The 12,521-nt window shown below is 38.8% G+C and overlaps 1 protein-coding gene across 5 annotated transcripts in view; it reads left to right on the top strand.

Annotated features, from left to right (window-relative positions):
- Positions 1-12,521, top strand: part of ATRN (attractin) — a 184,848-nt gene that overhangs the window by 40,231 nt on the left and 132,096 nt on the right. For all 5 annotated transcript variants that reach the window (XM_027976837.3, XM_042229777.2, XM_042229779.1 and 2 more), the window contains 2 exons: positions 9,800-9,883; positions 12,129-12,242. In XM_027976837.3, coding sequence (XP_027832638.1) covers positions 9,800-9,883; positions 12,129-12,242 — 198 coding nt within the window. The remainder of the gene's footprint in view (positions 1-9,799; positions 9,884-12,128; positions 12,243-12,521) is intronic.

Here is a 12,521-nt window from a genome sequence, read left to right as displayed (position 1 = left end):
CTATATGAGGTGATAGATTTTTGGTAAATTTATTGTGATAATTTTGTGAAGTATGTAAGTCAAATAATTATGCTGTACACCTTTAACCTATCGAGTGCTGTATTTCAATTATATCTCAAGAAAATTGGAAGAAAACATAATATTAAATGCAAAAAAAGAGGAAGTAATCAGCTATTTCAATTGTTGAATTAAGAAGGGATCTGAAAATTTATCCCTCTGTACCTTAACAAAAGGATTTCAGAGGAGGGGTGAGGGTTAGACCCCATTGGAATGGGGTTAGATATTAGGAGGTAAGAGTGTTGTCAGTGAGAGTAGATGATTCTTTTTTTGGTTGTGCTGAGTCTTCATTGCATTGTGCCAGCTGTTCATTGCAGCACATGGGCTTTCTCTAATTGCAGCATGCTGGCTTCTGGTTGTAGAGCTTGGGCTCTAGAGTGTGCAGATGCAGTAGTTGGGGCATGCGGGCTCTCTGGTTGTCACACATGGACTCAGCGTGCTGGCTGAGCATGCTGGCTCTCTAGCTGGGGTGCGGGCTTATTTGTCCTACAGTATGTGGGATCTTAGTTCCCTGACCAAGAATTGAACCCGTGTCCCCTGAATAGGAAGGCAGAACCACTGGACCACCAGGGAAGTCCCTAGTCTTTTTTTGGGGTGGGTGGGAGGCTGCACTGCACAGCTTGCAGGATCTTAGTTCCCTGTTCAGGGATTGATCTCACACCATCGACAATGAAAACGTGGAGTTCTAACCACTGGATCACCAGGGATTTCCCAAGAGTAGATAATTCTTCTTAAGAAGACTTCGGTGTAAATGTAAGAAAAGAAAGTAGGCAGAACATGACAGGTGAGGTTTTTTGTTTTTTTTTTTTTTAAGAAGGAAATCCAACAGCTTGTCTTATGCTGATCCAGTAGATAGGAAAAGTATAGCATAGATTTAGAATTAGGTTTGTTCTGGTGAGACCCTTGATTGAGTAGTGTTTTAAGAATTCTGGACCCAGGTAAGTGGTGTGACCCTATCCATTGTCACTAGGGGAAAGCAAAGTACTTGCATTAAAGTAGTAGAAGGAAATGTAGATCTCTTTTGATTTATTTCTTCTTTCCCCAGCTATTCACTTTGTATTATTAGGATGCCAGACATACTTCTAGACACTAGGAATAATGAATAGAACAGATGAAAGTCCTTGTTGTCATGAAATGTATATTCCACTGGAGGTAAATAGACATGAAACAGTGGAGTAATCAGAGGATCACCAGCTAAAATTGAAGAAAAGGAAGAGGGTTTGGAAAGTGAACGATAATAAGGGATAGCAGTGAATCGGCCAGGGATGTGAAAGAATTGGTTTTCCCGCAGTGCTGGGAACCTCCTGGAGAAATGTGTTTCTAAGTGTGGAGTGAGACCAGTGAGCACAGTGTTTTGTTTCTAGCCTTATTTAGCTGCTTGGTTTCATATACAGAGTGAGCAGAGAGTTGGATTCAACCAGGTTTTGCCATGTGTATATAATGTTATCTTAAGATGCCACTGAATGTAAAATATACCTGTATCTTGTGTACTTCTAAGAAAGAAAAAAATAATCATTTAAACTGCATGTTTTATAATGCATCCTGATTTCTGAGCAGTTAAGAGAAACATGTTTATCTTGGAGTTGGTGAAATAAGTAGTTGGGATGCTTTCAGTTAGAAGCACAAGAAAACCCAGACTCAGATGGGCTTTAACAGTAGAGAGGAAAGACATAGAAAGAAGCCTGAATGAGACTTGTTTCCCTGACTCTCCTAACTGCAAGCTCCATGCTTCTGTTGAAGCAGCTTGCTGTGGGGACCTATAGGAAACTCTGGGATCTAAATTTTGTTGTGATTCTTCTAGACACAGAAGGCAGTGTAGCTGGGCCAGTGAAGCAAGGTGCAGGGGTCACAAAGTTGCAGATCTGGAAACAGTGTTGCGTCCATGGAGTGCAATAGGTCTTTCTCACTTACAGAGTCCAGTATATTGCTGAAGGGATATATTGTTAAGGCTGTGGGAGTACTGGGAGACCTGAGAGCAGAAAATATTTATACCTAGATGATGGAAGTCTAATATGATGTAACCACTTAGGAGACACTTTGGCAGTTTCTTTAAATTTAGGTGTGTATCTATACTTCGATATGGTGATTCCTTTTTTTAGTATATATTTGTCCTAGAGAAATGTCCATACAAAGGCTTGTACACAGGTGTTCTTAGCAGCTTTGTTCGTAAGCATCTATAACTACATAATCCAGGTGTCTATCAACAGGAAAATAGATGGACATGTTGTAGTCTATATATTCATACAACAGAATATTACCCAGCAATAGGAAAGAACAAGCTATTGATACACACAGTACTTGGAAACATGCTGATCAAGAAAAGCAAGGCACAAAAGTGTCTTGGTATGATTTCATTAAATCAAATTTTGTCGAACTAGTCTGCAGTGATAGAAACAAGATCAGTGTTGAGAGCGATTACCTGCAAGGAGGTCTGAGGGAACATTGAGGGGATGATAGAACTATTTTATATCTTGTTTGGGGTATTTTATATGTGTATAAATTTGTCAAGACTTACCATATTGTACATATTTGATGATTACATTTTATTCTGTATAAACTAATCCTTATTAAGTTTGATTTAAAAATTTGGTTGGAAGGAATAAAATCAATATAATTGTCCTCATGCTAAATGTGAATAGGCTATATTGTGAAACTGTTAGACTAGGTTGAGAAATAAAACCTAAGCACATTCTGTTTAATAGAAACAAACTTTTACTCTCTACTCTTGACCTCAGTTTGGCCTCAGGTGTGCCTGTGGCAGAGTACATGAGCTCACACCTTCTGATGGAAACACCGAAATCATAACTAAGTGCTGAACACCCACCAACAAAAGAATACTGGAACCTACCAAAAAAGGTGTCCTACATCCAGAGACAAAGAAGGAACCAGAACGTGATGGTAGGATGGATGTAATCATGACAAAATCAAGTCCCATACACATGGGGTGGGCAACCCACAAAGTAGAAAATAATTGTACCCACCAAAGTTCTCCCAGAGGAATGAAAGTTCTGAGCCCCACATTAGGCTCCCCAGCCTGGATGTCTGGCAACAGGAGGAGGAGTCCCCAGAGAATGTAGCTTTGAAGGCCAGCAGTGTTTGATCACTCGAATTTCACAGGAGTGGGGAAAACTCAAACTCTAATCTTAGAGGGTGTAGATAGGGTCTTGTGTTCACCAAGACCCAGGAGAAAAAGCAGTGGTCTCATAAGAGACTGGGTCAAACTTACCTGCTAGTATTGGAGGATCTCCTGTGGAGGTAGAGGGGGTGATTGTGGCTCACTATGGGGACAGGGACACTGGTGGCAGCAGTCCTGGGTAGCCGTCATTGGTGTGAGCCATCTTGGAGGCTGCCATTTTCTCACCAGACTTGGCCTCACCCAACAGCTTGTTGCCTCTGGTGCTGGGATGCCTCAGGCCAGACAACCAACAGGGAGGGAACATAGTCCCACCCATCAGCAGGTTGTTTGCTTAAAGTCTTCCTGAGTAAGTAGCTCCCCAAGAAACACATGCTCTGACATGGCCTAGCCCACCAGATGGACAAGACCCAGCTCCACCCACCAATGAGCAGGTACACTTTCAGCTGGTACTTTCACCAGGAAGCTTGCACAAGACTCTTAGACACCCTCATCTTCAGAGGGCACAAAGCAGAAGCTGCAACTAGAACCCTGCAGTCTATTGAATGGAAACCACAGTCACAGGAAGTTAGACAAAATGAGACAACAGAGGAATGTGTCCCAGATGAAGGAACAAGATAAAACCCCAGAAGAACAACTAAATGAAGTGGAGATAGGCAGTCTCCTTAAAAAAGAATTTAGAGTAATGATAGTAAAAATGACCCAAGATATTGAGGAAAAGAATGGAGGCACAGGTGGAGAAGATACAGAAATGTTTAATGAGGGCCTAGAAGAACTAAAGAACAAACAGATGAATAATACAGTAACTGAAATGAAAAAATGCACTAGATGGAATAAGTATCAGAATAACTGAGGCAGAAGAATGGATGAGTGAGCTGGAAGACAGAATGGTGGAAGCCACTGCCATGGATCAGAATTGAAAGAGTAAGAAGAAACGAGGGCAGTCTTTAGGAGATCTCTGGGACAACATGAAAAGTACTGACATTTTCACTATAAGGGTCCTAGAAAGAGAAGCAATGGCAGCCCACTCCAGTACTCTTGCCTGGAAAATCCCAGGGATGGAGGAGCCTGGTAGGCTGCAGTCCATGGGGTCGCTAAGAGTTGGGCATGACTGAGTGACTTCACTTTCACTTTTCACTTTCATGCATTGGAGAAGGAAATGGCAACCCACTCCAGTGTTCTTGCCTGGAGAATCCCAGGGACGGGGGAGCCTGGTGGGCTGCCGTCTATGGGGTCGCACAGAGTCGGACACAACTGAAGCGACTTAGCAGCAGCAGCAGAAAGAGAAGAGAGAGAGAGAAAGTACCCAAGAAAATATTTGAAGAGATAATAGCTGAAAAATTTCCTAACATGGTAACGGAAACTGTCATTTAAGTCCAGGGAGCACAGAGAGAGGCTCAGGTCAAATAAATCCAAGGAGGAATACACTGAGACACATAGTAATCAAATTGACAAAATTAAAGACAAAAAATATTGAAAGGAACAAGGGGAAGCAACAACAAACAGCATACAAGGGAATTTGTATAAGACTATCAGCTAATTTTTCAGCAGAAACTCTGAAGGCCAGAAGGGAGTGGCACAATATATTTCAAGTGTTGAAAGGGAAGAATTTGCAACTAAGAATATTCCTCCCAGCAAGGCTCTCATTTAGATTTGACAGAGAAATCAAAAGCTTTACAGATAAACAAAAGCTAAGAGAATTCAGCACCACCATAACAAGTTTTGCAGCAAATGCTAAAGGAATTTCTCTAGGCAGTAAAGAGAAGGCCATAACTAGAAACTGGAAAATTACAAAGGAAAAACTCACTATTAAAAGTAAACATACCGAAAAAAAAAAAAAAGATAAACATAAAGTGATTAGTGATGGTAAGAAATCATCCACACACAAATATGTCAAAATCAGCAGTTCTAAGAAGAGGAGAGCACAAATATTTCCAACTTATAACTAGCAACTTATACCAATCTTGGTTATATATAGACTGCTATTTGAAAACCTCATGGTAACCAGAAACCAAAAATCTCAATAGATACAGAAAACAAAAAATGGAATCTAAACACAACATTAAAGTTAGTAATCAAATAACAGGAGAAGTGAACAAAAGATAAAGGAAAAGCACCTAGAAAAACAAATCCAAAACAGTTAACTAAATGCCAGTAAGAACATATATATTAATAATTACCTTAAATGTAAACAGAGTAAGTGTTCCAACCAAAAAACAGAAATTGACTGAATGGATACAAAAACAAGACCTATATATATATATATGCTGTCTACAGGAGTCCCACTTCAGATCTAAGGACACATACAGACCGAAAGGGGATGGAAAAATGTATTCCATGCAAATGGAAATCAAAATTGGATAAGCAATAGTTGTATCAGACAAAATAGACTTTAAAGAGTGTTGCAACAGACATGGACACTACGTAATGATCAAAGGGTCAGTCCAAAAGGAAGATGTAACAGTCGTAAATATTTATGCACTCAACATTGGAGCACCTCAATATATAAGGCAAATACTAACAACCATAAAAGAAGAAATTGACAGTAACACAGTAATAGTGGGGGCTTTAATACCCCACTTTCATCAACAGACAGCTCATTCACAGAGAAAATCAGTAAGGAAACAAAGGCCTTAAATGACATGTTAAACTTAATATTTGTAGAGCATTCCATCCAAAAGCAGCATAATACAAATTCATTCCAAGTGCACATGGAACATTCGCCAGGATTGATCACATACTAGGCCTCAAAGTGAGCCTTGATAAATTTAAGAAAGTTGAAGTCATATCAAGCATCATTTCTGACTGCAACATTATGAGATTAGAAATCAACTACCAAGAAAAAAATAAAAAAACACAAACACATGGAGGCCAAGTAGTATGCTACTAAAACAGCAATGGATCACTGAGGAAATCAAAAATTACTGAGAGACAAGTGAAAATGAAAGCAGGATGACCCAAAACCTATGAGATGCAGCAAAAGCAGTTCTAAGAGGGAAGTTTATACTTATACAATCTTAGGAAACAAGAAAAACCTCAAATAAACAACCTAACATTACACCTAAAGCAACTAGGGAATGAAGAACAAACAAAACCCAAAGTTAGTAGAAGGAAAGAAATCATGAAGATCAGAGCAGAAATAAATGTAATGGAGATGATTAAAACAATAGAAAAGATCAGTGAAACTAAAAGACAGGAAAAAAAATGATATATTGTAGGGTAGAATATTATGCTATGTGAATTAAACCAGTTCCCAATATTTTGGAGCATTTCCCACAACGTTTTGTTGAATGAAGAAGAGGACTATATAAGAAGATTAGTGTAATAATAATTTGTATAACCAAAACTGATTTAAGAGAACCATCAGAGGCTTCTCATCAGGGACATTCTTGTCAGGGACTTGTATGCATGAAGAAAAATAAGAATGTTGTGAGGTGGTTAAATGTTTATCTTGGTGGGAAGAAGGGGAAAGTACCTGGAGAGAGCAGTAAAGGAAAAAAAAGAATTGTCCTTTAGTTGACCCTAAAAAGCCTGTCTGATCACATCTATTCATTATCTGTAAAATTATGTAAATGTATGTTTAAAGATACAAAGTAAATATTTAAAATAATCCTTTTCCAAAAGTGATATATATTTGCAAATACCTGAACATGTCCATGTGAAGTCTGTAGAAACTCTTAGGAGCAAAAGAAGTATAGTAGAATACTCTAAACTGAGCTAGTGGGAAATTTATTTACCTGTAAAATTGGGATGGTCTCTGTGGTTGTTTTGTACGATTCTTCAGGGACCTTGCACTCACCTTTGATTTGTCACCGTTTGTGTTCTGGCTCGTGGCATGATAACTAAATTAAAATCCAGACACAGCAAAGTCCAGTGGGAGGAGGCTGGTCTCTTAGGATTTCTGTCACAGGTTGGGTTTCTTAAAAGCATTTGCTGAGATAAAGTTTGAAATACAAGTTAGGTATAACGTCTAGGTGAAGAAGGAAAGGAAGAAGTTGAGTTTCAATGCAGGCCTGACAAAAGAGAGCTCTGGAGTAATGATTGCTTGCCAGAGTTGTCCTGTGTTAAATTGAAAAATGCCCAGCCTTTATATCCATTCTAGGATGGACTGTACTTGGAAGGGCATGACCTGAGGTAAGGATGGAACTGACATCTGGATGCTGTCTGTGGACCACAATCACTTCTGCAGCTGGCAATAAGTCTTTTCTTGAAGAAGAGGTCTAGGTGGCATAGCTTCCTATCTACCACACTTATCTTTCGTAGGAATGAGGAAATATTTCCTAGAAGCCTTCCATCAGACTTCCCCTCACATCTGAGATTAGATTACATGCTGTGACCCAAATAATAGCCTTTCTCCTGTTCAGTAAAGAGTCCTGATTTTTCACTGCGTATATACATGGTCATCTGGGCTAATGGCTCTATTTCTCAGCCTCCCTGGACATTTAGGTATGTCTAAGTTTTGGCTAGGAGGTAAGTTGAATGGTTATTTTTGACTTAGAGGAAAGGAGGTTTGTACCTTGTTTCCTTGCAACTCCTTCCTGCTGGGTAGAATAAGGAGATAATAACTGGAGTTATTATGCTGGATGGCATCACTGACTCGATGGACGTGACTCTGAGTGAACTCCGGGAGTTGGTGATGGACAGGGAGGCCTGGCGTGCTGTGATCCATGGGGTCGCAAAGAGTCAGACACGACTGAGCAACTGAACTGAACTGAAGTTTGTGCAGCCATCTTGGATTATGAGGTGGAAGCACATGTTGAGGAGGACAAGAGCAACAAGACAGAAGGTCCCTAATGATCACAGAAATCCTTATGTGCTCCAGGCTGCTTATGTTTGGGCTTTATATCTTGGTTAAAGTCATTACTATCTAGGTTTTTCTATGAATTACATTAGAACTTAACTGATACACATTTCTTATTGGCACAAGGGCACAGGAAATCATGATTGACTTAGACTGACATTTTGGGAATGGGATGGATGTTGGGGAATAAGACACAGAGACATTTATATCAGGCAAGTACAGCAAGAGAGAGAAGGCAAAGAAGTCGAGGGATTTTCGAGGATGATATTTGTGATGGACCCAGGAATCATAACTAGGTAAGTTGGAAAGTGGAATGTGCGAGTGATGAACATGAAGAGTGATCGTTTGTGGATTGGAGGTCTCTGGGGCTGGAGATTCACTGGAGAGGGGGAACTAGGCTAAATGAACTAGAGAAAGCAGAAATGGTCATCAGAGTGTAGGTCACCTTAAATGGAGATTTTGGTGGTAGAGTTTTTACTCCTAAAATCAGGTCTGAAAAGAGTTGGTAACTAAAGTAGGGTAGGGGAAAAGATTGTTAATGGTGAAGTTAAAATACGGAGTTGCTGGGCTTTGGGTGGAACATCTTTATGATGGTTGAGTGGAGGGTAGTGAAGTAGATGCTGATGTTTTGAGTAGGTGAAGAGGAGTAATTGGTGTGTCAGTAGGTGACTCAGAAAGTAAGGAAGGCAGATCCAGAAGAGAGCATCTGTTTCAGAAAAGCTGACATTGTTGATGGAATAGGGAGGAAAAGTGATCTGGAAACAGCTATTAGGAAAGATAGCATCCTTCTTATAAAAATTTTCTGTATAGCAAAAGATAGTAGACACAAAATTTAGAGAAAAAATAAACTGAGGAAATATATTTATAGTACATTTACCATACAAATGGGAGCTCCTTGATATAAAAAGAGCTCATAAACGTGATGCAAGGAGTGAACTCAGTGGAAAAGACCTTGATGCTGGGAAAGATTGAGGGTAAGAGGAAAAGGGGGTAACAGAATGAGATGATTGGGTGGTATCATTGGCTCAGTGGACATGAGTTTGAACAAACTCAGGGAGATAGTGAAGGACAGAGAAGCCTGGCATGCTGCAGTTCCTGGTGTTGCAAAGTCAGTCATAATTTAGTGATTGAACAACGACGACAACTTGGTAGCAAAATAGGTAAAGAATATGGAATCTTAATTTGCAAAGGAAAAAATGCAGATGATCAAAACATATAAGAAAAAACTCATATGTTAGCATTAGTACCAGTAAAAATATTAATGAGATACTAGGATGTGCCTATCATTGGCAAGACCTAAAAATATTGATAAACTTCCAAGCTTGGCATGTGTGTGGGGAGTAGGTGCTGATGTATACTGCTAATGGAATGCCGTGGATTGCCACTTCAGCTGTTGGGTGTTGTGGATTGATGTGCTTGCCCATCACAATTATGCTGGCTACAGCATGTTTATTGTATTAACACATTTTTCTTGTAATGGTAACTGTGTGGCCTTGTTTTTTAAAAACCAACTTATAAGTAACTTCTTGTGGCCATTTTTATAGTGCAAAATGTGATTTTCCCGTCTTAGCTGGAAAAATTTTGGTGTTTTTGTTCATTCCTTTTGGTTTTCATATGTTTGTATCCCCTTAAGTATGTGACTAGATTTTGTTTCATCCAGATTTGTGTAATCTGAATGAAATAACTATCCAGTCATTTTCTTTTGGCCATAATATGTATCAGTGTACCCACTTGGATTGTATTGAGAATTAAGAAGGATATTATTAATACATTAAATTTTGATGAGTTTGAACTTTATTTAATTACAGACTAACTGGATCTTCTGGATTTATAACAGATGGACCTGGAAATTATAAATATAAAACAAAATGCACATGGCTCATTGAAGGACAGTAAGTAATAATGACTTTTTTTTCTTTTTTAAGATAGAGCTCATTGTGAGATTACTTTTCCAACAAGTAAAATTAACTGTATCAACTTAAAATATTTTTTATTTGATAAATTTTTCTTTCACGAGTGAATTTGATTAGCTGAAGCTCCAATACTTTGGCCATGTGATATGAAGAGCCAACTCATTGGAAAAGACCCTGATACTGGGAAAGATTGAAGGCAAAATGAGAAGGGGACGGCAAAGGATGAGATGGTTAGAAAGCATCACCGACTTGTGTGCTCAGTCACTTCAGTCCTGTCCGACTCTGTGACCCCATGGACCATGGCCCGCCAGGCTCCTCTGTCCATGGGATTCTCCAAGCAAGAATATTGGAGTGGGTTGCCGTTTCCTTCTCTATCACCGACTTAATGGACATGAATTTGAGCAAACTCTGGGAGATAGTGGAGGACAGAGGAGCCTGGTGTGCTGCAGTCCATTGGGTCACAAAGACTCAGACACGACTTAGCGACTGAACAACAAAAATTTTTTTTTCTTAATCTTCAGTGTTAATTTTAAAATTTGTGTTGATTGGCAGATGAATTGTATATACCAGAAATTTGTATATTTTCGATTGTAATAGTTAGAAAACAGAATATATTATTATGGTTGAAGTATATAAAGGAAATTTCACTTGAATAGGTAGCAGGGAAGGCAGGAGATTTTGATAGCCCTTTTTATTTGTTTGTTGGTTAGCTTATTTATTCATTATTATTTTTAGTGATTTAATCTATAGAAGTTTATTTCTTGCTAACCTAACAGTTCCATGGCAGGAGTTACCAGTCAGCAGGTACCTTTCTTTCCATTAGTAGTAGGACCCATGCTTTCTCTTTCATTTTCAACTCTACAGTTATTTTAAGAACCACCAACCATCCTCTTTTCTCCTGGGCCACTGTAAAAGCCTTGAAATTGGCCTCCAGCTCCAGCTTTTACCTTTGTCCCTTGCACACTTCTCACTCACTTCTTATCTCATGTGGCTTCTTTTGTTTGCTGTGTTTCACACATGCTGATTTTCTTCATGTTGCTTGGACACATCAACTTCTTGTCTAAGACTTTAAGATTGTTGTTCTCTCTGTCTGAAACATTGTCTTTTCCAACTTTTCACATGGCTTGCCTCTCACTATTTTAATCTTTTCCAAAACTTTTTGGAGTATTTCCCCACCACTTGTTGTACTACTATTAATACATCACATTCCTTTAATCTCTTTGCAGTATTCATCACCATGTGAGTTAACTTGTTTATGTATGTATTTAGATGTTTGAATAGGGATGTTAGTTAGACACAAAATATGAGGTAGACAAAAGATTCAGGCTGGAGACTTATAGTTAGAAATCACCAAGATATAGATGGTGTTGATAGTACCAAGAACTTTTTGAGTAGAGTGTTTGTGCTAAAGCCAGGTTGGAGAATGAAGAGTGGGATGTGAAGAATTTGAGGAAAGCAAAGTCTTCTGTGGCGTTTCAGAGAAGAAAGGGACAGGTGCATTAGTAGCTGGAAGGAAAGTTGGGATTTGAAGTTTTTTGGTTTTGTTGTTTTTTATAAAATATGTGATACTGTAAGAGATTTAAGTGTGGGTGCGGAAGCTTCAGAAGAGAGGGAGATCTTAAATATTTCAGAGATAGAAGGAAAAGTAGATAGGTGTGTATCTATTTTGGAAAACAGGAATTTGAGAAAATTTTGTCTGTGTGCTGAGCATAAGCAGGTAGATGGGACTGAGTGGTTTGAAATAGTACTTAATCAGAGCACCAGTACTGGAACCAGCCTACCCAGTGGTGTGACTTTTTCCAGCATGGCTTTTTTCTCTAGATTCAGTCTAGATCAAAGCAGATAAACTTTTTTCTCTAGATTGGGGATTTTCCAGGGAGTTCCATGAAAAGGCAGAGGGGCAGGTGAGTTTAGAGGATTGGCAGGTATGTTTGTGAAATGAGGTAGTATGGAGTCTTAAAGTTGACTAAGAAGGGCTAATGAATTGGTAAAGAATGGTGACTGTAAGGTCCAGGATACATAGACCGTATATATTTTGTTTAACATTCCATGTTTGGTGATCTTTTGCACGTAGAAAGTACAAAGGAAATCTTTGACAAGTGAAGGAGTGCTGATTTTATACTATTAATTTATTTTCTCCATAGATTCTTTAAAAAACTGTTTTTTCTCAAATGTTTGGGAGTGATGATGATTAGTATAAATTACTTTTTTCTGTTCTTTTCAGGCCAAATAGAATAATGAGACTTCGTTTTAATCATTTTGCTACAGAGTGTAGTTGGGACCATTTATATGTTTATGACGGGGACTCAATTTATGCACCCCTAGTTGCTGCCTTTAGGTAAGCTCAGTCATATAACCATTATTTGATTTATGAATTCATGTATCTCCTAGACTGTATTCTTACTGGATTCACCTTTTTATCACTTAAAACATTTTCATGGAAAGAGTATTAGTTACAGAGTCCTATCAGTTGTGAGCTAGTCCTGACTTTGTTGCCTGTAACTACTGGGTAAATTTGGGGGGCAAAATACTCTCTTTTTAGTTTCCTGATCTATAAAATTGTGATAGTAGTATCAAGTTTACCTACTTCTTATGATGGTGGTGAAGTATACCTCTG

Source organism: Ovis aries, chromosome 13 (genome assembly GCF_016772045.2).
Source record: "Ovis aries strain OAR_USU_Benz2616 breed Rambouillet chromosome 13, ARS-UI_Ramb_v3.0, whole genome shotgun sequence".
NCBI classification, from domain to species: Eukaryota; Metazoa; Chordata; class Mammalia; order Artiodactyla; family Bovidae; genus Ovis; species Ovis aries.
Note: the sequence above shows the minus strand (reverse complement) of the source record. Positions and strands in the feature narration are given on the sequence as shown.